The 23,612-nt window shown below is 49.0% G+C and overlaps 2 protein-coding genes across 5 annotated transcripts; one reads left to right on the top strand and one right to left on the bottom strand.

The window, feature by feature from the left end:
- Positions 1-4: 4 nt before the first annotated feature.
- Zgpat (zinc finger CCCH-type and G-patch domain containing) lies at positions 5-15,493 on the bottom strand. The gene is made up of 6 exons (XM_076852132.2): positions 14,763-15,493; positions 2,353-2,486; positions 1,956-2,111; positions 1,094-1,213; positions 605-1,010; positions 5-425 (listed from the first exon to the last, which is right to left on the bottom strand). The coding sequence occupies exons 1-6, from the start codon at positions 15,275-15,277 to the stop codon at positions 287-289; spliced, it is 1,470 nt and encodes a 489-aa protein (XP_076708247.2). The 5' UTR covers positions 15,278-15,493; the 3' UTR covers positions 5-286.
- Arfrp1 (ARF related protein 1) lies at positions 15,333-22,863 on the top strand. Of its 4 annotated transcripts, none has more exons than XM_076852137.1 (8): positions 15,337-15,771; positions 15,953-16,046; positions 16,464-16,551; positions 16,767-16,849; positions 21,065-21,146; positions 21,392-21,462; positions 22,442-22,542; positions 22,612-22,863. In XM_076852137.1, the coding sequence occupies exons 2-8, from the start codon at positions 15,954-15,956 to the stop codon at positions 22,697-22,699; spliced, it is 606 nt and encodes a 201-aa protein (XP_076708252.1). In that variant the 5' UTR covers positions 15,337-15,771; position 15,953; the 3' UTR covers positions 22,700-22,863. The 4 variants fall into 4 exon arrangements, with proteins under 4 accessions (XP_076708253.1, XP_076708252.1, XP_076708251.1 ...); XM_076852136.1 differs by having other exon boundaries at positions 15,338-15,771; positions 15,949-16,046; XM_076852138.1 differs by lacking the exon at positions 22,442-22,542 and having other exon boundaries at positions 15,333-15,771; positions 15,949-16,046.
- Positions 22,864-23,612: the final 749 nt, after the last annotated feature.

The following is a 23,612-nucleotide window of genomic DNA, read 5'->3' as shown; positions in this document are numbered from 1 at the left end:
CTGATACTGTGACGAAATCATTTTAATGTCCTTGCTAAGGATACGCCCCAAGACATTGGCAGGTGGGCTCCGCAGGCAAGTAAGTGTCCAGAAGTGACTGACCCTCCAGAAGGACATCTTCACTTGGCAGTGTCCAAATACTCCAGGCTGGCGAGGCTGATACGAATCCTAGAAGTGGGCTGTCCCCTCTTGAGAGGTATCTTAGGTGTTAGAGTGACAGCTGGTTTTCCAGCCAAGGCAGCCGGAGTTGGGGTCCCAGGACCCATCCACAGTGCATGTGAGGCCTCTAGAACTCTGTCATCTTCCTGTGGGTGTCTGCCTTCCGCTGTTCCCGCTGCAGGCCTGCCTCCTGAGCTCGGAGCTGCCCCAGCTGCCGCTGGGCTCCTGCCAGCTTCTCTTCCAGCTGGGCTGCTGCCACGCTGTGCCTAGGAATGGCCTGCTCGTCAGCATAGCTTCCTGGCCCATTGACACCACTGCTGTTGTGGCCACTGCCCGACCTCTTACATCTAGCTTTCTTCAAACTCAGCAGGCACTCTCAGGTCAGGTGACCTCCCGCATATGTCCTATAGGGATGGCCACCCAGCGCCCAGGGCCCCACACATACCGGCCAGCATTCCGGGTGAGGGCCTCCTGGATGCCCTGGATGTCCCGCTGGGTACGCACAATCTTCTCCTCAGTCTGGAAGAGCCGTAGGCTCAGGGCCTGCTTGGCGCTCTTGCTGGCATGGTACATGTCCTGGCTCCTCCTTCCTGGGGGGCCCGCCCCAGCCTCCAGGGCCCCAGGAGCCTGGCTCTGCAGCTTTTCATTCAGGAAGTCAAACACGTTCCGAGGGGGTGGTCGGCCCCCAGGCCCACCCCCACTCCCCTGGCACCTTGGGGGCCTGTTGGCACCAGCCTGGCCCCGCTTGGTCCTCTTTTGCAGGATCTCTGCACACTGGTCCAGGGACTTCCCTCGAGGCAACACCACAGCATGAATAGGCTCTACCCGGCCTTCGGCATGTCTGCCTAAGCCTGTGAAGAAGTAGGGCTGGTGCTGCAGGTACTGACTTTCAGCTGCTCTCCAGCACCCTTCCCCCCAGGTAGCACACACTCACCCTTGCCAAACTCATAGCCCATCTTGGCGAGGAGTCTGGAGCCAATGCCACGTGTGTGTACTTCCCAGCCAGCAAAGGCAGAGCTGCAGGTCCCAGTGTCTGCAGTGCCTGATTCCACCACTGCAAGAGACAGAGGGCAATGGCTCAGCTAGGCCAGAGGATGGTAAGTGGTGATCTGTGCTCTGGCCCGTGTTCCCCAAGAGCTCAGCTCCCAAGCAGGATACCCATCTCTTGCCAGGACTCACAAACCTGCTGGGGGTGTTCCTGGCACCTTAAGCAGGTAAGTTGACTGTACTGCAGCCTATCACTGGTTGCTGAGGATAGGTTCAGAAATCACCAATTCATGTCATAGGTTCCCAGGGACACCTCCCTGTCATCATCCTCCCCGACCCCTCAGGAGACTTGAACATTGCCTACCAGCTCCCTTTCCTGACACCTGCACCCAACGTATCTGGACACACACCCTCTATCTGCCAGGTTCCCTTCCACCCCCACCCACCAGGCAACAGGTCCTCAGCCTGGAAAGGCATTTGACAGAGCCACCCCTTCCTGTCCGTCACATCTACCCATCACTCCCTGTTGTCTCTTTAGCAGCTCCAGCCCCAACAGTCTTTCCCCTCCCACAGCAAGGCCAAGACCTTGCATCTCAGAGCTTGTAACTGTTGCACATGCTCCTCAAAGCCAAAGGCCAGGTCTCTGGCCCTACCCCAGGCCCTCTGCTGTGGTTACCCAGGTTGAGCTGACCTCACTTTGGCCACTCACTACAGTTGTCCCCTTAGCAGGGTGCTTCTCAGGGAGAAAGCTGCCAACCTTGCTCCAGGCCCCCACCATCCTGGCTCTGGGCACCATGCTGCCATTGTACCTCTGGCATAGCTTGAGTCAACCGCATCACCACTGTCTGAGTCCGATGACTCTGCAGCCTCTGTGCGCAGGGGGGGCAGAATGCTATCTCCCTCCACCACAGCCTCTTTCAGCAGCAGTGAGTCAAACTTGACTGTATAGTAGCCATTATCTACATCTGAGGAGACAAACATGGGCTGCAGGTCAGCAGCTGTCATGAGCAGGCCACAGTAAGGAGCAACAAAGGAAGGGGGAAGTGAGGCAGAGCTGAGGCCAGGCTAGACTTATTCCTCTTGGGCCCAGTAGGGGTCTCAATGTCCAAAGAGATAGGAAGTGGCCACAGGAAGCAGAGAAAAGACTTTCAAAGAAGGGCTTTATTCAGAAGTACACTATCAGGGAAGTCCCCACACCAGCCTCACCAACGATCCGTGCTGGGTGCCAGAGGCCATCCTGGTGCTTGGCCAGACACGTAGAGCCAGCCTGCAGCAAGCTCAGGTCTGGGTCCTGGAAGGGGCGCAGCTCATCCACAGAGACCACCTGCCCATGGGAGAACCTGCAGAGAAGGCCACAGGAGGCAAGGCTCAGGCACGGTCTATGAGGGCAAACAAGTCCAGGAACACCAAGGTCATCTGCCTGGTGCCCAGAAGGGAGAAACAGACAGGGAGATAAACACACCAAAAAGAATATACTTTCTTATCATCTCTCTCACATACCTTTTTTTAATTTTTTAAGTTGTAGATGGACAGCGTGACTTTATTTTATTTGTTTATTTTTTATGTGGTGCTAAGGATCAAGCCCAGTGCCTCACACATGCTAGGCCCCAGCCCCAGCCCTCTCTCATATACTTTTTAAATAATTTTTTTTGTAGATGAACACAATATCTTTATTTTATCTAATTATTTTAATGTGGTGCTGAGGATTGAACCCAGGGCCTTGCACATGCTAAGTGAGTGCTCTACCACTGAGCCCCAGCCCCAGCCCTCTCCTACACTTTTGCATGTGCATATACATACACACTTTCCCACAGGCAAACACAAACTTTCACTCATAAACACACACATGCATAAACATATACACTCATACTCATAGACCATACCTACATATACGTGTACAGGTGCACACAAATATACAAGCACACATATATATTCCCATGTATCCATATATAAACTCACACGCGAATATACACACACATGCACAAACAGTATTTTCATACACACTAAACACGCACACTTGAAGTCTCTCAGGATGTGCTTGGCTACTCTGAAGAGCAGATTCCTGGTATTGTTTCCAGCTTGCTCGGGTGACAATGTGGCAGAGGGTCTTGTGACTTTGGCTCACCATCATCTCCAGTTATGAAGTTCCAGACCCAATAAGTACTCATAGCAAACATGGTCTAGGGTGGACGGGGTGCATGCATGTCCTGGACCCAAACCCACTAGGACAGCCTAGTCATAAGTAGCAGTGCTGAGACTCATATAGATATACATATTTTTAAGTACTGGAGATTGAACCCAGGCGTGCTTTACCACAGAGCTATATCCCCAGCCCTTTTAATTTTTTTCCAGTTCTTCTTCTTATTTTTTGTTTTGAGACAGGGTCTCATTAAGTTGCCCAGGCTGGCCTTGGGCTTGCAATCCTCCTGCCTCAGCCTCCCAACTTGCTGGGATTACAAACCTATTCCACCACATTCAGCAGTATTGCAACTTTCAGATATCATTGCACCAGTAAAATTAAAACCAAAACCAAAACCAAGTTAGAGAAGAGAGAATAAAGAGGAAATGTGGGGACAGACACAGGACTGCAAACTTGAACCTGCCAAATAAAGACATGAAAAAGCTAACCACCAGCCACCACTGCATGTCATCATTTCATACAGGAAACTGTTAACCCCACAGGAGCAGCTGAGGGCTGGCATTCACGTCAAAACAGAGCCAGGGTTGTCTTCCTAGGCAGGAATCTGTGGGTGGGAAGGAGGGAGATGGACAGGCAGTCTCAGTAAGCTCCCCAAGTTGCACAGTGGTGGTCTGGGGTGCTCCTCCTCACCCCTGGCTATCCTGGTAAATAGGGCACTGCCATTGAGCAAGCAATACCAGCAGCTGTGACACAGCTGCAAGAGCACTGTAGTGGAGGTACTGGCAGAAAAGTCTCACTCAACCAAGGACTAAAGGGATGCACTCGAAGCAACTCCTCGCCAGGTGAGTTTGGCACACATTCCCAATGTCTGACCATCAGTCAAACCTTTTTGGAGGATCCTTTATCACTAGTAGAGGCCTTAAAACTTGGCACAGATTGAGTGCTCCTTATCCAAAATGCTTAGGACCAGAAGTGTTTTAGACTTAGATTTTTTAAAATTTTCGAACATTTACAAAAACATAATGCGATATCTTGGGGGTGGAATCAAGTTAAACAAGAAATTTATTTGTTTCATATAAACCTTATACACACAGCTTAAAGTAATCCTATACAGTATTTTCAGTGTGGTTGATTTTGAACTGCTACCTGTTCACATGAGGTCAGGTGTGGAATTTTCTACTTGTGGCATCATGTCCACACTCAAAATGTTTGGGATTTTGGAACACTTCGGATTTTGAATTTTCAGATCAGGGATGCTCAATCAAACAAGTGCTTTTATGAAAGGATTTCCAAGAATATGAAAAACTTAGAAATAATCTAAAAATTTGAACCATGGGGAATAGTTATGGTATATCCATGAGGTAAAAAATAAGAGATAGACAAACTGACCTGTGGAACAAAGGAGAGCAGCAAGGGCCCCATGCACATAGGAAACCTAACAACTGAGGAGTACCGCAAACATGCTAGGGAAGGATGAACTCTGGATTCAAAATTTGAGTTTTCATATATAAGACCCCCAAATTGATGACCAACATCAAAATGTCCGCAGAAACACATTCCAGATGAAGTAAAGACTTAAACCTGAGAACTCTAAAAAGATCTGGAACTATAAAAAGATCTAAGCTCAGCTAGGGCCTGGTAGGGACATCATTGAACACTTCCCACAGAAATACAAGCCTAAAACTGGAAAAAATTGTCCAAGACTCACTAGAAATTGATGAGAGCACACATATACTGGAAAGAGATTAGTAACAACCTGCTCAGCTCTGGTGGAAATGGGAGGAGACAGCTGCTACATTTGGCCCGCTCCTGGGTTCAGAAAACCCATGAGATTTCTTCCAGCTTGGGAAAAAACTAAAAGCCGCAGAGCAGACGGGGGCAGAGGCAAAACCCAGGCCCTGGCAGCTACATGCGGCAGTGCTGGCAAAAACCACTGGGGAAACAGCTCTGATCATGTGGGGTTGTGACTTCAGCTGCAGTGAACACCAGCTATGTGTTTAACAGGGAGATCCCTAGCTCCTGAGGGAAATGCATGTGTTAGGAGCTCCAAGAGAAGACCGGAGAAACCGGGAGAGAACAAGAGGCTGGGTGAACATGGAAGGTGCTCCCCAACCCACAGGGCCAAATGGCTGAGATAAGAAGCCCTTGGTGCTAGAGGTATCTGACTACCACTCCTGCCTAAATCACAGGTGATCATGGAGCTTTAAGAAGATGCAGGCCCCTCCCCGCCATACATATGTGCATGCACACACAAAGATGCAGCTCTAGGAAACCAGGCTAAAGAGCAAAAGCACATCTTAAATAAGCAGTGGTGACAGAGGCTGCACATTACAGGGGAGGCAGATTTTCTGATTTAAGTCCAGAAAACTTCACTAAAACAAACTTAGGAAAACAATTCAGAATCCAGGTATAATATATCACCTGTCTTCTGGCTCTGCTCTTTCTAATGAGATGTCATTGAATTTTCAACAAAGTTATGAGACAGGAAAACAGGAAATGTGATCTAAATTTATGGAAAAAAGCAATTGATAGAATATGACCGAGTGAGTCCAAATGCTGAGTTAAACAAGACCTCAAAACAGATATTATGTTTCAAGAATTAAATGATAATGACACTCACTCAAGAAACAGAATATCTTAAAAGAGGAAATTATATAAAAACAATCAAATAGAAATGCCACAGTTGAAAAATACAATCACTGAAACAAAAAATTCGCTAAATAGAGGAGAATGATTGAGACAGGCAGAGCACAGGGGGCTTCCAGGACAGTCCTACAATTCTGTGTGGTGCTGTAGCGCTGGATCATGTTACTACGCATTCGATCAAATCCACTGAACATGCAGCACCCAGATGGAGCCCTGTGCACACTGTGTCTGGGTGGTGACAGCGCAGGTGCTCTGGGGCATGAGGAGCTGGCGATGGGGGTTGTGCCTGCCTGGGGCGGGACATGCAAAGAAATTTCTGTACTTTCATTCAATTTTGCTGCAAACTTAAAACCTCCCTAAAAAACAAACAAACAACAACAACAACAACAACAAAAAACCCCACCAAATTGGGGAGAAAAAAGGCATCTCAGAAGCCCATATAAAAACATCAAGCAAGGGGTTGGGGCTGGGGCTCAGTAGTAGAGCGCTTGCCTAGCATGCTTGGAGGCACTGAGTTTGATCCTCAGTACCACATAAAAATAAGAAAATAAAATAAAGATATTTGGTCCATCTACAACTACCAAAAAACCCAAACAATAACAATTAAAAAACAACAACAACAACAACAAAAAAAAAAACATCAAGCAAACCAGTACATGTGCACTGGGAGTCCAAAGGGGATGAGGCACCTGATGAAGTGACTGCAAGGCCCTCCCACCCGATGGACTAGACATCAACTCAGCTTCAAGAGACTTTCTGAGGCTAAATGGAACAAGCACAACGAGATCACATCCAGACATCAATAGAAGTGCCCAAGTCACAGAAGCATAGCAAAAGAAAAGTAACTGTTTCTGCACAAAGGCACAGTGGTTCGGTTCATAGATGACTCCTCATTGGAAACAATGGAGCCAGAAGGCGATGTGATGTTGTATGAGAATGCTTAAGAAGAAAAAGAACTGTCCACCAAGAGCTCTGAAGGTGACCTTCAAAGTTGAAGGTGACCATACTCCAATATTCAGACGAATCAGGCGTGAATGAAAAATTATAAGGCATGCTGAAATAAGAAAATATAGCCCATTAACAGGAACAAATAAGTTAACAGAAACTACTTCTCAGCTGTGTTAATTATACCAAATAACTAAAGGTAAGCATGGATGATGAACCAAAGGAAGTGTAAGAACAAGGTATGTTGCCCCAAGGTAACCCAACAGAAGGTACCCACAGACAGGACATCATGGAGGAGCAGTATACAATGTCCCAAACACGAGCTTCAGGGAAACCCTGAAGCTAAACAGTAGAATAGCCAGAGGAGTTGAGCTGGCAGATGAAAGAACAGAAAACCCGGAGGCAGGTCTACTGAATGAGAGAAAGGAGAGTCCAGGAGAATGAGCAAAGCCCCAGGAATTCATGGCACACCACTAGCCCCACACACCATCACTCACAAGGCGGGAGCTTCCGGAGAGGAAAGAGGGGAGCAGAAAGAGTACTCTTGAAGATGTGGAGATAATGACTGAAACATTCCACATGAGATGAAAGATCTGCATCCACAACATCCAAGAAGTGCAATAAACTCCAAATCTTTAAACTCAAAGAGGTCCAGAATGAGACTCATTACAAGCAAACTGCTGAAATCCAAAGACAGAGAATCCTGAGAAGTGCAAGAGAGGAGGGACTCAGCATGTCCAAAGGATCCTCCAGAAGATTAACAGCCGGTTTCTCATCAGAAACTGCTGAAGCCAGAGGCAGTGGAACATCATTTAAAGTACTGAAAGAAAAAACAAAAACACTACTGGATCAAGAAGTCCATATCTGGCAAAACTATCCTTCCAAAATGATGGAGAAATAAAGACATTCCCATATTCAAAAAGCTAGAAGAAATGATTGTAAATATTTTTTAACATAAATAAATGACAAATGTTACAGGGGATATAGTAGATAACACATACAAGGTATTGAAATATCACATGGCACCCCATTATTAGGTACAATTTTATTTTTTTTAATGTGTCAGTTAAAATATTAATTTAGGCTAGGCAAGGAGGCACGCACCTCTAATCCTAGCTACTCTGGAGACCAAGGCAGGAGGAAACCTGGGAAACTTAGTAAGACCATGTCTCAAAAAATAAAAAGGACTGGGCATGTAGCTCAGTGATAGAGTACCCATGGTTTCAATTCCCAGTACTGCAAAATACATACATATATACATACAAAAATTACAGACCACTATCCTTTATGGATATAGATGCAAACACCCTCAACAACACAGTAGTAAACCAAATTTAGCAGCATATTCAATATACACGATGACTAATTGTGATTCATCCCAGGAATGTAAGGAGGAGCTCAATGCATGAAAACCATTCAGTATAATACACCACATTAGTAAAAGAGGAAGTAAAAAAAAAAAACAAAAAAAAAATAATCATATCTGTTGATACAAAAGAGCATTTGGAAACGGCAAACACAACTCAGGGAATGTCCTAAATTTGATGAAAAGCATCCATGGAAGACCCACAACTAATATCATATTCAATAGTAAGAAACAGAAAGCTTTCCCCCCTAAGACTAGGAAAAAAAGAAAGAAAAACACAAATACACACATACTCTTACCACTTTTATTATACAATGTAGCAAGTTCCAGTTAGAGCAATTAAGCAAGAAAAAGAAATAAAAGCCATATAAGTTGATACAACTAAAATCTCTATTCAGAGATAACATGATCCTATAAATAGAAAATCTTTAGAAATTACAAAAACCTACAAAACCACAAAACCCTCCTATTAAAGCTAATAAACAAATTTTAGCAAAGGACACAAAATCAACATACAAAACTCAGGTGTATTTCTACACATTGGAAATGAACAATTTAAAAATGTAATTAAGAATATTAAGTAACTTCTACTTATAAGACCATCAAAAGGAGTATTAAAAATAAGTTAAACCCAAAACATGTAAGATCTGTACATTACAAAATATAATTGGAAGAGAATACTGCTAATATTGTTAACAATCTTATTAAGATTGGTCTATGTATTCAATCCCTATCAAAACTCCAAATGCCAGACTGGGGTACAGCTCAGTGGCAGAGCACCTGCCTAATATGTGCAAGGACCTGGGTTCAATCACACACACTCTCTGATACATACTATAACACAAATGAAACCTGAAAATACTATGTTAAGGGCCGAGGATGAGGCTCAGTGCTAAAGTGCCCAACCAGCATGTGCAAGGCCCTGGATTCAATCCTCAGGACCACTCACATGCACACACACTGTGTCAAATGAATCCAGCCAAAGAACAAAGGACAAATGCTGGATTATTCCACTTGTACAAGGCACCTAGAAAAGGCAGATGAAGAGAGACAAAGTAGAGGTTCTCAGAGGCTGGGGGAGAGGGTCCTGGAGTTACTTACTCAATGAGTACAGTTTCTGTTTGGGAAGAAAACGTTCTGAAAATAGATAGTGGTGGTAATAACTTTTTTTGGGGGGGTGGAGGGTGGGTATGGAATCCAGGGCCTGCATATGCCAGACAAGAGCTCTGCCACTATGCCATATCCCTAGTCCTGACAGTGATGATTATGATATACTGTGAATGTCAATTAATGCTACTCAATTGAAGGCTTAAAAATGGTTAAAACGGGACACCTTGTCATACATATTTTACCACAACATTTAAAAATTAATAATGTAACATGAAAAACCAGTGAATTGTATACTTTATATGGGTGAATTGTATGCCATGTCAATTAAATCTCAACAAAAATTTTGTTTTGCTTTTTTTTTTTTTTGGTAATGCTATGGATCGAGCCTAGGTTCTCACACATGCTAAGCAATGTTCTACCACTGAGCTACTATCCCCAGTCACTCAATGTAATTTTTTTTTTTTTTAGTGAAGGAAAGAACAAAATATAGAAATGAAGAATAAGATAAAGAGAGAAAGCATCAAATATTAAAGATAAGTGAAGAGTTAGTATGGACAACAAGACATATACTATGTACTGTAATTCAAGAAAACTTTCCTGATGGGCTGGGGTTATGGCTCAGTGGTAGAGCACTTGCCTAGCGTGTGTGGGGCACTGGGTTGGATCCTCAGCACATTAAAAAAATAAAGTTATATGTCCATCTAAAATATATTTTTAAAAAACTTTCCTGACATGAAAAATATTTGTAATTACCTATGTTGAAAGACTATACCATGCTGAAAGTATCACTTTAGTGTGATTCACAGTGAGATGTATCACGGTAAAACTACTGAATTTTACAGGGAAAGAAATGTGTGAGCCAAGATTTATACCCAATAAAACTGGCCTTTGAACATAAAGGATACAAACACAACTTTTCCAATAAGCAGCTCTCCAGAAATGCCACTCTAGGAGCCCACCACTCACCTAGAGATAGACGAGCCTTAGATAACCAAGTAACCCAACTGCTCAACATGGATTGACGGCACACACAGCATAGGCCCTTGCAGAGCTGAGATGATGGGCTAAGATGACCACACACTACATAATGGAGACCTAGTGCTATCGTAAAACACAAGAATGCAGGTACGTGGATAAAAACACTTCCCACAGTTTTCAGTCATTGCAAATGGTGCTGTTAGTCTGAGTGCAATTGCTCTCAGAACGCTGTGTACCTACAACGGGATGACAAAAAGCAACGAGAGGAAATTTGGAGTCTATGATCCCCTGAGCCCCTGAGAACCAGAACCCTGGGGTGGGGTAGAGAAGGAAATTCAGATGTGATCCAAAAGAGACTGAATGAAAACACTAGTGGTTAATTTGAATCGTTCTGAATGTCTATATGAACTTACATGTATTTTACTCTTAAAAATACAGGTGGATAGGTGGGTGCACTAGAGCATGCATGCCTGTTATCCACAATAACTTGGGAGACTGAAAAGGATCAAAAGTTGGGGGCCAGCCTTGGCAACTGAGGAAGACCCTGTCTTAAAATAAATAAAATAAAGGATTGGGAATGAAGTTTAGTGGTAGAGTTCTGGGTTCAATCTCTAGTACCAAAAACAAACCCAAAACTGAACAGGTGCATGGTCTTGTTATCTCAGGCAGCCTATATACATATACATCCACTGTTCCCTGTTTCCTAGCTCTGCCACCTAAAACATGTAGAAACAATGACCAGCCTGCAGCCTGATATTATGCACGCTGAAGGTCTAGAAACACCCCCCTCCCATGAAGGAAACCATCCTTCCTGGAGGCTGAGCAATGCAGGATCTAGGGCAGGAAGTGCACTGGTGGGTTGAGTATCCTGACCCAGACAGTAAGGTGGCCATCAGCATCAGTGAAGGCCAGTCAAAAGGATGCAGAAGTCAACTTGAAGAGGGTCCTGCTGGCCAAAGGCAGGCCAATTTGCAGGTAAAAAAAGGATCAGAACTGCAGCAGATCAAAATTCATCAAATGCATTTAAATTTATGAGTTCATAAAAATATTAATTTTTTTAAAAAGTTACTTCATCACCTTCTCATTATAAAAACGATTCAGCTCTTTATCTTCAAAACTAAGTAAACAAGACAGAAATGTCAAGCATTTATCCCTTTTCTATACTGGGTGGTCAAGTAGCACCCCAGGTGTGTGCTCTCTGCACCCCTTCCATTCATATGGCCAGCAAATGACCCTAGTGATAAAAACAGTAACACCAACAGAGGTTGGACCTGAAGCCTGCAGATGGCAGGTGCAGCTATAATCAGGGTCAGAAAATGGGCAAGACTAGATTATGGCAGTTACACCACAGTCAGACCTGGTTGATAAGCCACATAAATAAGAAATACGGTTTTTGAGAGAAGAGGCTGTTTAGGATTGAGGTGACAAACGGGGGCTTCTAGGATTATTGACAACTGGTAGTTTTTGATCTGGATGGTGACAGCCAGTTCAAAACATTTCTTTATATTCTATTTGCTTCCCACATCTGAATTTGTTTCAGAGTAATGAGCTAAAGAAAGCCACTTATGCTTGTTACTCTTCAGGTACTGTTCTATATTCTTTGTGGTCCTGTACGTGAATTCATTCTATTCTCCCAGTAACTAGAGGGATACTTCTCACCTCCATTTTTTAGAAGAGAAGAAAGGAGAGAGATCAAGCTAAAAAAATGTGTGAAAGGGGGCTGGGGATATAGCTCAGTTGGTACAGTGCTTGCCTCACATGCACAAGGTCCTGGGTTCAATCCCCAGCACCACACACACACACACACACACACACACAAAAAAAAAAAAAGCGTGAAAGGATGCTCACCTCATTAGTAATCAGACAATACAAATTCTATCCAGATGCCACTGTCCAGTTTTCAACAGGCACAAATCTGAAGGTCAGACAGTATGACTGTGGGCAATAAGAAGAGCACTAAGAATGAGGCACTTCAGAAGGTGAGAAAGTGCGTGCTCTCTGCACTGACCCAGGCACATACTGACTCTCCACAATGCTTACATGCTGGGGAAATGTTTCTTGGGTGCAAAATAACACGCACCGCTTATTGTTTGCGATAAACGAAAGCTGAACACCATCAAAGCAGATAGAATAAGATGTGGCATACTCATATGAGGGAAAGTAACAGTACCTGAACAGAAAAGTTTCTTAAATATCAACTTGTTCGTCTCTCAAAACATACTGAAGCCGGACACAGTGCCCCATGCCTATAATCCCAGTGGCTCAGGAGGCTGAGGCAGGAGGGTTGCAAGTTCAAATCTAGCCTCAGCAACTTAGAGAGATGCTAAGCAACTCAGTGAGACCCTGTCTCTAATAAAACACAAAATAGGGCTAGGGATGTGGCTCAGTGGTCTAGTGCCCCTGAGTTCAATCCCTGGTAACACTCCACCCCCCAAAAAAAGTACAGTACATACACCACTTATAGACACACATCTGTAGAGGATCATCATGTACTAGAAGGGTATGTACCAAGTTTGGTGACAGCAGTCTCTCAGGAGGAGAGTAAAACAGAGAGATTGGGGGTAGAAAGGTACTTTATATTATTGGTACCATTTTATTTCTTTTATTTTAAAAATTACAAGCTGGGTACAGTGGTGCATGCCTGTAAGCCCAGCTACTGAGGAGGCGGAAGCAGGAGGATGGTAAGTTTGAGACCAGCCTCAGCAAAATAGCAAGACCCTGTCTCAAAATAAAAATTAAAAAGACTGGGGCTGTAGCTCAGTGGTACAATCCCCAATATCTATCTATCTATCTATCTATCTATCTATCTATCAATCAATCAATCAAGATGGAGATGCAGCTCAGCAGTAGAGCACCCCTGGGCTGAATTTCCAGTACTTCAAACCATCTTCATCATCATCATTATCATTGTCCAAAACAAGTCCAAGAAAACAACTTAACCTGGGTTGCTGGCAAGGCAAGTGTTTGTGAGATGCTTCAAAGTCTTCAGATTGGACCTAAAGCTGACAGAGGAAGCACTGCTGATGAACAGTGCTGGGGCTGATGACCTTGGGCAACTTAGTGCTTCAGAGCCCATCTCTCCATCTGTAAAATGGAGTGACTGCAGGGCTTACCTACAGTGTTGCTGCACAGGTCAATGAGCACAGGCAAATCTCTTGGAATAGCACCTGGGCCAAAGGAAACAGGCCAGCAGCAAACTAGATTTCTCATTGTAGGGAACACAATGCAGGAACTTGGTAACCCCCAGAGACAGTGGCAAGAAGATGATCTACCTGCTGGTTACATAGACATGTCCACTTGGTGAATATTGTCACTGATGACAGGCACCTTTGTGCAGGGGTGGGAGAAGAGGGTGGGAGGGAGGAAGAGAGGGAGGAAAGGAGGGAAGAAGGAAAGGAAAAAAATGTGCCAAGATACTAAGAAATATGATATCCAGCTAGGTGCAGTAGCATAAACTTATAGTCCCAGTCATTCAGGAAAATGGCAACTTAGCAAGATCATATGTCAAAATCAAAATGAAAATGGGTGAAGTACAATGTAGCTCAGGGTTAGAGTCAGCTGAGGTTCAATCCCACACAGCAAAACAAAACAAAAAAGTCCAGTAGTCATCCTGAACTACTGGCTTAAAGAAAATCAACTATGAAAAGTTTTAGTGAATACTCCTTCTAAAGATGAAGTAAAAACAAAACTAGGTGTTAAGGGAAAAAAAAAAAAAAAAATAGACACCATGGCAGTAAATGAGGGCATTTGCATTTGATGAGGTGATGGCATCCCATTCCTGAGATGTAAAGATTCGGACATTATTTATTCAATATCCTCATCAAATAGATCATAGGTGCACCCTGAAGCACTTACGGGCAAAAATAAAAAAGGAACTTCTGGAATTTGCTTTAAAATAGTCCAGGGGGGAAAAAAAAAAAGGTAAAGCAAGGGAAAATAGATGTAAAATTGGAAAATGTGATAAATAATGAAGCTGGCAGTTGTCACCGCTCTAATCTTGTGCATGTTTGAAAACTCCTGTAAATCCTGGAGCTTGAGGTGCAAGTCAGTGGCAGAGCACTTGCCCAGTATGTGGATTGATCCTCGACACCGCCAAAAAAAAAAAAAAAAAAAAAGCTAATTTTAAGGTTCCACTCTGGAGAGTAAACTGATGATGGGCGGGTATTGTTCTTTACAATATAAACCCAGACTTATTGATTTCTCAAAAAAATCCAAGTAAACATGAGGCTGGGGCTTGGTGGTAGAGCGCTGGCCTAGCATGGATGAGACACTGGATTTGATCCTCAGCACCACATAAAAACAAATAAATAAAATAAAGGTACGTGTCCATCTACTACTAAAAAAAAAAAAAAAAAAAAAAAATTGAAAAAAATCCGAGTAAACACCTCACCCCGACACCGCTGCAACTCCCCGGGTAGGGCAAGGTCTCACCTGCAGCTGTCCTTGAAGCGGCACTTCCCCTCCAGGAAGAATGGGCAGGGCTTCAGGGACTTGTGAGTGGGGTAGAGGTAGAGCACTCGCACGCCCGCGGAGCCGTCCTCGGCCGCCTCGGTGCCCACCACCATGGCGTTGTGATACTCCAGCGTGCCCCACGCACTGTGGTAGGGGGCGTTCACTTTGGCGCCGCTCAGCTCTCCCGGGTCCGGGTCCGGGTCCGGGTCCGGGTCCGGGTCCGGGTCCGCGCGCCCGGGCTCCGCGGGTCCCGGCCCCACCTCCGGGCTGGCAGGCACCCCCGCGGCCTCGGCGTCCAGCGCGGCCAGCAGCTTGCTCTTGCGGACGGACACCAGGCTGGCCTCGGTGAGCCCGATCAGCTCGCGCAGGTCGGCCTGCAGCTGGCGCAGGTCAGCCTGCTCGGCCGCCTCCAGGCCGGCCCCCAGGGCCAGCTCCACCTGCCGCAGCTGGGCGCGGTAGGTCTGCAGGGCCGCCTCCAGGCTCTCCTCGTCCATCTCGACGGCCGCGCGGGTCCGGGGAGGGGCGCGGGCGGAGCGGCGGGAGCGCGGCCAGGGGTGCCGGCTCGGCCGCTCGCCCGTAACGGCAGGCTCGCTCAGGTGCGACAGCCGGCCCCGCCGCCTCCCGCGCCGCCGTCAAGGGCCCGCCGGCCTCTACGCCACAGCGGTTGCGCCCGCCTTCCGCCTGCCGCTGGCACTTCCTCCCGAGCGCCGCCACCGCCGGAAGTGCCCGCGCGCGGGGGCCGCCGGGACGCGGCCTAGTCCCTGCCTCGACCCGCGTCCAGTCTAGCGCCGCGCGGGGGGGGTCAACGCGGGGTCGGCCGAGTCAGGACCTCAGCGGCAGAGGCTCCGAAGTCGCTGCGGAGGCTGCGGCGTCGGTGCGGGCGCAGGTGGGCCGCGGTGGATGCGGCATAGGAACCCGGCCCCGCCAGTGAGCGCTTCGGGAACTGGCTAGCCCTGGGCCGCGGCTGCAAGTTGCAGGCGTGTTCCAAGTACGTGGTCCAGAGGGAGGGAGGCTTGAGAGGCGGGAGAGGGAAGGGACAGGAAAGGGCCTGGACTCTGAAAGGCCGGCCATTGCCACCCGCGGAACGAGCCGCGGAACGACTGTAGGGGAAGCCGGGGGAGTGGGGTGCTGGCGGTGCGCACCAGGTCGTCTCTCGGGTCCCCAGGCAGGATGTACACACTGCTGTCCGGGCTGTACAAGTACATGTTCCAGAAGGATGAGTACTGCATCCTGATCCTGGGCCTGGACAACGCCGGGAAGACGGTAGGTGCCCGCCTGCCCGGCCCCTCCCTGCCGGGGTCTGCTGGGGGTTATACCCGTAGCTGCTGTGCACCACAGGGCCGTGATCACCACCAGATTCTTGAAGAGCAGCACACGGATCTGTTTGGTTTCTCCTTTTGTTTTTTTAAAGGTTAGACCCGTAATCCCAGCAACTCAGGAGGCTGAGGCGGGAAGATGGCAAGTTCAGAATCAGCCTCAGCAATTTACCAGTCCCTAAGCAATTTAGTGAGACCCTGTCTCAGAATTTTAAAAAGGTGGGGGGTGGAGTGGAGACGTAGCTCAGTGATAAAGCACCCTTGGGTTAATGCTCTAGTACAAAAAATAAGTAAATTAAAAAATAAGAGTATTTGAGAAACACACCTGGAAAACTGCCTTAGCTGCCTTTTCCTTTCTCCTCAGACCTTCCTGGAGCAGTCGAAAACCCGGTTTAACAAGCAGTACAAGGGCATGAGTCTATCTAAAATCACTACCACCGTGGGTCTAAACAGTAAGATGCACCTTAAAGCTGTGAATTTAGGGGTACCCCTAAGGATGCTGTTATGGCCACAATTCAGCCCATCAGTGGCCAGAGCCCTGTGTGTTAGGCTGCTTCCCAGACCCCTGTGGGTGGCACCAGAGTGGTTTGCCCTTTCCCTAGGAGAGCTGGGACTTGGTGTGTCAAAGACTAATGTCATGAGCTTGCCCATTCTCTCTTCTCCCCAGTTGGTACTGTAGATGTGGGAAAGACTCGCCTCATGTTCTGGGACTTAGGAGGACAGGAAGAGCTGCAGTCCTTGTGGGACAAGGTAAGACATACAAGTCTGTCCCCACAGCATTTCTTTGCAGATAATAGCCCTTGGTCTTCCTCTGTGAAAGTCCATTACCCACTTTTTTCCCTGAGGGTTCTCTCTGGTTCTGCCCCAGGTTTCCCCAGTCACTCCCTGTTTCATTCCAGCCAAACATGCTGCTAGAGTCACCACAAAAGTGGCAGCAGGGGATTCCTGTGGTGGTCAGCACAGAGCACTTCCTGGGGGAACACAGAGAGCTGCAACCTGTCTTTTGCAACCTGTCTGCAGTTAATGATGGAAAGGATTGCTCTAAACTAGCAGGCCAGGAATGGGGTTTACCTGGGCATTTTAAGACATCTGGCTCAGGACCACATCAGTTCTTTTTGAGCATTTTGGGGAACAGTCAAACTAGGAATAACTTTGGGGTAAGCCAACACTTACCAAGACCAGAGAATGTTCAAGGCCCCAGCTGGGGCTCAAGCTTGCTGGGAAAATCAGGCAGCTGGCCTGGTCACAGAGTCATCAAGGCATCTGTTTCTCAGCATAAGAGAAAAAATGGGAGAAGCAGGAGGTCTCTTCACTACCACCATCGCTTGCCAAGTGAAGACGCACTTGTTTCCTTCCTGCTTAGAGTAATTTTGTTGCCAATCACCACAGGATACAGGCAAAAATGGCAAGAATCAGATGAGGGGTGGGCACAGAACCTGCATCTGCAGGTGGATCCATCTGTCTCAATTCTAGCTCATTATACATTTTCTCTGGTAGTTTTTCCCCATACCAGGGAGTGTCCTCAAGCAGACAGAAACTGCTTCCTGTTTTGATGTAGGTTATGGGCATTTCTGAGACCCCAGTGTGGTACCCCTCTCCATACACAGCCTAGATTATAGTGTGGGTTCAGCTCAACCTATGCCAGGCACTGGGTCTGGTACTGAGCAGGACAGACCTGGCCCTTCCTTTAGGGAACTCCTGCCCCATGGGTTGGCACTGTGGGTTTAGGGGAGCCCAGTGCTACAGAGCAGATGCCTCAGCTACCCTCACACACAGTATCCAGCCAGGCATGGTGGAACATGCCTGTAATCCCAGGGAGGCTAAGACAGTAGGATTCCAAGTTCAAGGTCAGCCTCAGCAATGTAGCAACACCCTGTCTCAAAAAATAAAAAAGGGGCTGGGGATATAACTCAGTTGTTAGAGTGCTTGTCTCACATGCCCAAGGCCCTGGGTTCAATCCCCAGCACCACGTAAATAAAATAAAATAAGTTAAGAGATGTAATTTAGTGGAAAAGTGTCCCTGGGTTCAGTCCCCAGACTGCATAAGAGAAAAGAAAATACAAAAACCTGAGGACCTGCACCTGATTCTGACCTTGGTCTCCTTTCTTGAGTCCCACCAAAGTGTTCTGTCCTACCCTGACTTCCAGTCAAGAGGATGGTGTTGGTCCTGTGGCCCGAAGATGGACAGAGAATAAGCCAAATCAGGGTCTTCTCATCTAAATGCAGATGCAACTGGGGAGCCAGGGTCTCAGGAATGGAGGCCAGGATGGGTTGGACATAGTGTGCACATTGGGGATCTATGCTAGGAAGGCAGCAAGCAGGGTACAGGACTGAGCAGGGGGAAACTTCACTTTGGGTGATGGGGTCAGCAGGGCCTTGGCAAGCTGGGAGTACAGGAGGAGAGTTGCTTGTCACAGCTGTACCATGTTGGACAAAGATGACTAGGACACCTCCTGTCACCGGTGTGGACAGGTGTGACCTGGTAAGATGGCTCTTAGCAGCCAAAGTGGGTCCTGCAAATACCCAAAGTGCCTGCCACTGGGTAGCAAGACTGCAGTGGGGCCCCATGGCCAGCTGCATACCACTTGTGTTCATATCTTTGCTCTGGGGAATGGCTCTTCTCAAGAGGAGGCTGGCCCAGGAGAATGTGGGCCTGTAGTCTTGGCACCTGATCCTGGGCTGTGTTCATCTTTGTTGCCACCATTTTGCTGAGGCGTGACTTCATCCTGGTGGTCTGAGCCCTTGTCCAGATGGCTCACTGGGTTTCCCTGCCCCTGCCAACTGGTGTCAGTTACCTTGCCAAGGTGGGGTCTCCCAGGCAGCCATGGTTTATGACTCAGCAACTCTGTGGAGCACTTGCTGCTTTAGTGAGCAGACCTCCAACCCCACAGAGCCCTCATTTATGGGGACAGTCAGCCGAGTCCCCCATAGGTTACTGGGAGGGACAGGAAGGGGCCTATATTCCACTATGGTGCCTGAATGCTGTGACCTCCTTGTTGGAGCCCAGTACCTCAGGTCTCTAACTGGGAGTGCTGATCTCATCCTAAGGCCTGGCCCCCTGCAGGCTGCCGCTAGGTGAATACTGTGGCTGGCCCAGCCCTGCGTGAGACTGTCCAGGTGTGGGGCCCATGCCATGACAGTGGCTTACAGGAGCCTCTGGGGCTGGTGTGACATTGGATCATGGGCTGACATTTCATGGTGGGAGTACCCATTGCTGCTGAGATTAATTTGTCTCCAGAGTTCCTCTGATTTCCTTGAGGACTACACCCTGTTGAGCTTCAGCCCTGCTGTCACTGTCAGGCTGCATCCCTGGTGGTGGTTCCCTCAGCCTTGGTGAGTGGAGCCTGTCCCATTAGGCTTGTGCTCTGCCACCACAGTCACCGCCTCTCACCCAGTGCTACATCCCTGCACTGGGCTAGCCAAATCACTTTATCCCCAGCAGCTGCTCTGGTGGACCTTACATAGGCACCAAGGCCTCTACTCCTTGTGCCTGCTGCTTGCCTCTGCTCCAGGCCCTGTGTCCATGCTGTCCACAAGTTGGCACACATGCATCTCAGGCCACGACTTCTCACCCAAGCAGGTGAGCTGCTCTTCAGCTCTGGCTTGTCCTTACCTGACTAGCTGACCCATGCTTGGGTATTTCCCTTTTTGGTTGTTCAGGGCTTTCTTACATGGCCAGAGGTGTGTTGCATCTGTTGGAGAGCTAATGTGCCATTCCCATCTCACTGGCTGTCTCTGAGCCATTCATCTTGTGTGTGGTAGGTGTTCAGGGTGGCTCTGAATTCCAAGGTCTGACACCCAGTTATCCTAACTGTGCCTTGCTCATGCACTGCAGGTGCTACTGGGACTCACTGGGCTGGCTATAGACCCTCTGGTAGAACCTGCCGGCTCCTGAGTCTGTAGCAAGAGGCCAGCCTATTGCCCAGCCCTCCTGCAGCTGGCAGCCTGTGTGCCAGGCCTAGCTCCAGGCCAGAGCAGCTCCAGTGTATGGGTCTCACTGTAGAAGCCAGGAGGACATCTGGAACTGAGCCTGCTGCTTCTCAGGTGCAGTGGCTTATCTGTTCCTGGACCAGAAGCCCTAAGGCTCTTGCAGAGCTAGCAGCCTGCTCCTTCTCCAGTTATTGCCCACTTGAGGGGTGCATGTGACCACTGGCTTGTCTTGTTCTTCAAGAGCACATCCTGGCACTCGTCAATGCCGAGTACCATTGTGCTGGGACAGGAGAGTAGTGTAGCCCCGGGTGAAGTGGCAAGCATGCTGTTATCTGTGCCACAAGGACATGGCAGTCTTCCAAATTCTTTTCTGCTTGGGGTGAAAATACACCTGCTGAATCTTTGGCTGTTGCCATGTAGACCTGCACCTCCTGTGTCTGCCTTGCCTTCTGTCTTGCCCCAGTAGTGCTGCCTACTGATCACCCTTGGTGAGCCCAGGACTGGCCATGTCCAGCCTGCAGAGGTCTGAACTCAGTAGGGCTGACTGTCCTGGCAGGGGCAGGGCAGCTTTGTAGGTTTCTCCGAGTGCCTTGTCAGAAACATGCCTGCCCCTCTTGCATCCCCATTGCTGTGCTCCCCCTTGTGCCAGGTGCTACACAAACCCCCAGGTGCACTCCTCACGGAGACCAGGCTAAGATCTGGACTTCTCCCAGCCCTGTCTCTTTAATGCCACCATCAGCCCACGGCCACAGGTGGGTTCTCAGGACAGCACCTAGGCAGGAGAAGGATGACTACATCACCAGGGTCAACAAGCCTTTCCCTAAAGGCCCTGGATGTGTGTCTACAACTGAGTTCCCCCAGCTCCAGAAAGCACCCCAGCAGATCTTCCCCTTGGGGCTGCACCTGTTACCTGACTGTGGCCCCTGAGGTGAGAATCTTCCTTTTATGGACCCCTCCTGATGGCCATGACAGGGAGCTTGGCCAAGTCCACCCTTGGCAGGGTGGTGGCTCCAGCCATCTTCCATGTCTTCCTAGTACTATGCAGAGTGCCATGGTGTCATCTATGTCATCGACTCCACTGACGAGGAGAGGCTATCTGAGTCGAAGCAGGCATTTGGTGAGTGTAGCCCAGATAGAGCAGAGACAAGAATCTATGTCCCAGGGCTATGTGGGAAGAAGTGAGGGGAAGTCGGATCTAGCCTGGACATGGTCCAGTCTGGTCCATGTGTTTGGAGCTGGCTTCCTGGCATATGAGGGGAGGGTGAAAGGAGAGTTGGTGCCACTCTCCATGCTCGTGGGCCCCGAGCACTGCCTGCTATCAGGATGCAGGGTGCAAGGTGCTGCCTGTTGTACCCTCTCCAGAGAAGGTGGTGGCAAGCGAGGCGCTGGACGGTGTCCCCATCCTGGTGTTGGCCAACAAGCAGGATGTGGAGGTGAGCCCCACACAACTTCTCTGGAGTCCCTGTGTCCCAACTATAAGGAGAGTGGTGTGTATGTACCCTCATGCTGAGAGCGCCACGTCCTTCTGGGTGCACAGAGCTCTTGAGCCCTCTCTGTCTCATGTGCTCAGGACCTCCGCTCCCGGAGCCCAGTTCCTCACTGAGTGTCCTGGAGCTCTCATCACTAGGCAGACCCATCCTCGCTGTAGGCTCTCTCACCCTGCTGTAGGTACCACCCTCTTCCCTAGGGAAGTACCAGGATTTTGGTGAGGGGAGGGTAGCACCCCAGAGACATATTCCTTCTGTGTGGGCATCTTTTCTCCTCTGGAGGGTGACTGTGCTCTATCCTAGCGTGGGACTGGGGAGACCCAGGTGAAAGCTCTGAGCTCAGAAGTTGTGAGGGGCCCTTGAGTGAGAGTCAGCTCTGACCCCAGCCTGTCCCCACCATCATTGGAGCCAGTGTCTGTACCAAACCTCCCCCGAGCCTTTGGGACCCCTTGGAGGTGATGCTGCCATGAAGAGGCTCTGCACAGAGCAGCTGCAGACCACAGTGGCTGCCAGTGTCTGGAGGGCCAGGGAAAGAAAGCATCACTCTCCGGAAGTGCCTCTGCCCCTTCCCTAGCCTGTCCCACATGGCCTGTCTCCCTTGCAGACCTGCCCCACCAGCCCTGCTCCTGCATCTGGAAACCACTAATGGGGGTTGTCTGTCACGGGGTGGGGTCTTCTTTCAGGGAAGGGTGAGCAGAGAAGCCACCCCATGGCTGACACTGCCACTTCCCCCTCCCTCACCCTGCCCACCAGGGCCACTGAGACCCACTGCCTTGCTACCTGGCTTGTGTCAGCTCCCTACTTGGAGCCCACGTTCTCACTGTGGCTGCTGTAGGGACTGCTGTCAGGGTTGGGGTGGTCCTTGCCATGCAGCCTGGATGGGGCAGGCATGGGGGCTGCTTCTTAGGGCCTCGTCTTCCCCTAGACTTGCCTCTCAATTCCTGACATCAAGACTGCGTTCAGTGACTGCACCTGCAAGATTGGCAGGCGAGACTGCCTGACCCAAGCCTGCTCTGCCCTCACGGGGTGAGTGGGCCTCCCCAACAGGGGCCTGGGCACCAAGGCCGACTCTGCCTCACACCACTGTCTCTACAGCAAAGGAGTGCGCGAGGGCATCGAGTGGATGGTGAAGTGCGTCGTGCGGAACGTCCACCGGCCACCACGGCAGAGGGACATCACATAGGCACACCTGAGCCCTGCCTTGGATGGCCCTTCTGCAAGTGCTGAAGAAGCTCGCTCCCCGCCACGGGCTCCTGTGCCATGGGGACGGGGGTTGGGTTTGCTTTGCCTTTTGCTTCCTTCATTTGCTCTGTGTTTTCTGTAAGACAAACTTCTCTGTCTGGAAAACTGTAGGCATCCAGAGGCTTCTGCCAAGAGGCGTCGGGCAGCTGGGCCCACCTGGCTCCAGGCAGGCCACCACAGGCTGGGAGCCCTTCCCAGTCCAGGCATGGAGCTGGGTGAGGCCCTGGTGGACAGACTGCCCTTGAGGCCTGCCTGCCCATTCAAAGTGGGGTTTTTAGGGAGATGGGTTGGAAATGAGGATCTGGCTCTGGTGGGTATTCTGTCCAGCTTTCCCATGAGGTGGCAGGTATGGCTATGCCTCATATTGGAGGTGGTCTGGGGCTGGTCTTATCTTGAGAGGATCTGGTCCACAGCAGGGCCCTGGGCTTTGGTGGAACCTTGGGATGGAGTGGAGACCTTCCTAGGTGGCCATGCCCACTGGTCCATTATCAGCTTGCTTTAGTCCCCAGGGGAGGGGAAGCATGGAAATGCTGGGAGGTCGTACAGGTGTGTATGTCCTTACCCTGCAGGTTGGGTGGTGTTTCTGGAGACAGCACTCTGCCCTTCCAGTACAGCCAGGGCAGCAATGCAGTCAAAGCAGCTCTTGTCCATCCATTCCATGGAGCAGCCCAAAGGCCAGGTTCCCTTCTGTCTGGCAGAGTGACTGTAGCAAGGAACTGTACCATGGGCCCTCAGGGTGGGCAGGTGGCAGGTGGGAACTCCCCAGGCAAGTAAGGAGCCATGACTGCATCCTGTGGGTGTGGAAAGCAGCCCAGCCACAGTCCAGAGAATTGGTGGCTCTTTGTCCCAAATCA

This window comes from Callospermophilus lateralis, chromosome 3 (assembly GCF_048772815.1).
Source record: "Callospermophilus lateralis isolate mCalLat2 chromosome 3, mCalLat2.hap1, whole genome shotgun sequence".
In the NCBI taxonomy this organism is placed as follows: domain Eukaryota; kingdom Metazoa; phylum Chordata; class Mammalia; order Rodentia; family Sciuridae; genus Callospermophilus; species Callospermophilus lateralis.
The sequence above is the reverse complement of the archived record's forward strand: the minus strand, read 5'-3'. Positions and strand labels throughout refer to the sequence as shown.

Coding starts and splice junctions, on each gene's coding strand:
- Zgpat (XM_076852132.2), bottom strand. CDS start 15,277: ATGGACGAGGAGAGCCTGGAGGCGGCCCTGCAGACCTACCGCGCCCAG. Junction 1,214..1,955: donor TGACTCAAGCTATGCCAGAG/GTACAATGGCAG, acceptor TGTCTCTTGCAG/TGGTGGAATCAGGCACTGCA. Junction 1,011..1,093: donor GGGCTATGAGTTTGGCAAGG/GTGAGTGTGTGC, acceptor ACTTCTTCACAG/GCTTAGGCAGACATGCCGAA.
- Arfrp1 (XM_076852137.1), top strand. CDS start 15,954: ATGTACACACTGCTGTCCGGGCTGTACAAGTACATGTTCCAGAAGGAT. Junction 16,850..21,064: donor TGCAGTCCTTGTGGGACAAG/GTAAGACATACA, acceptor ATGTCTTCCTAG/TACTATGCAGAGTGCCATGG. Junction 22,543..22,611: donor GCCTGCTCTGCCCTCACGGG/GTGAGTGGGCCT, acceptor CTGTCTCTACAG/CAAAGGAGTGCGCGAGGGCA.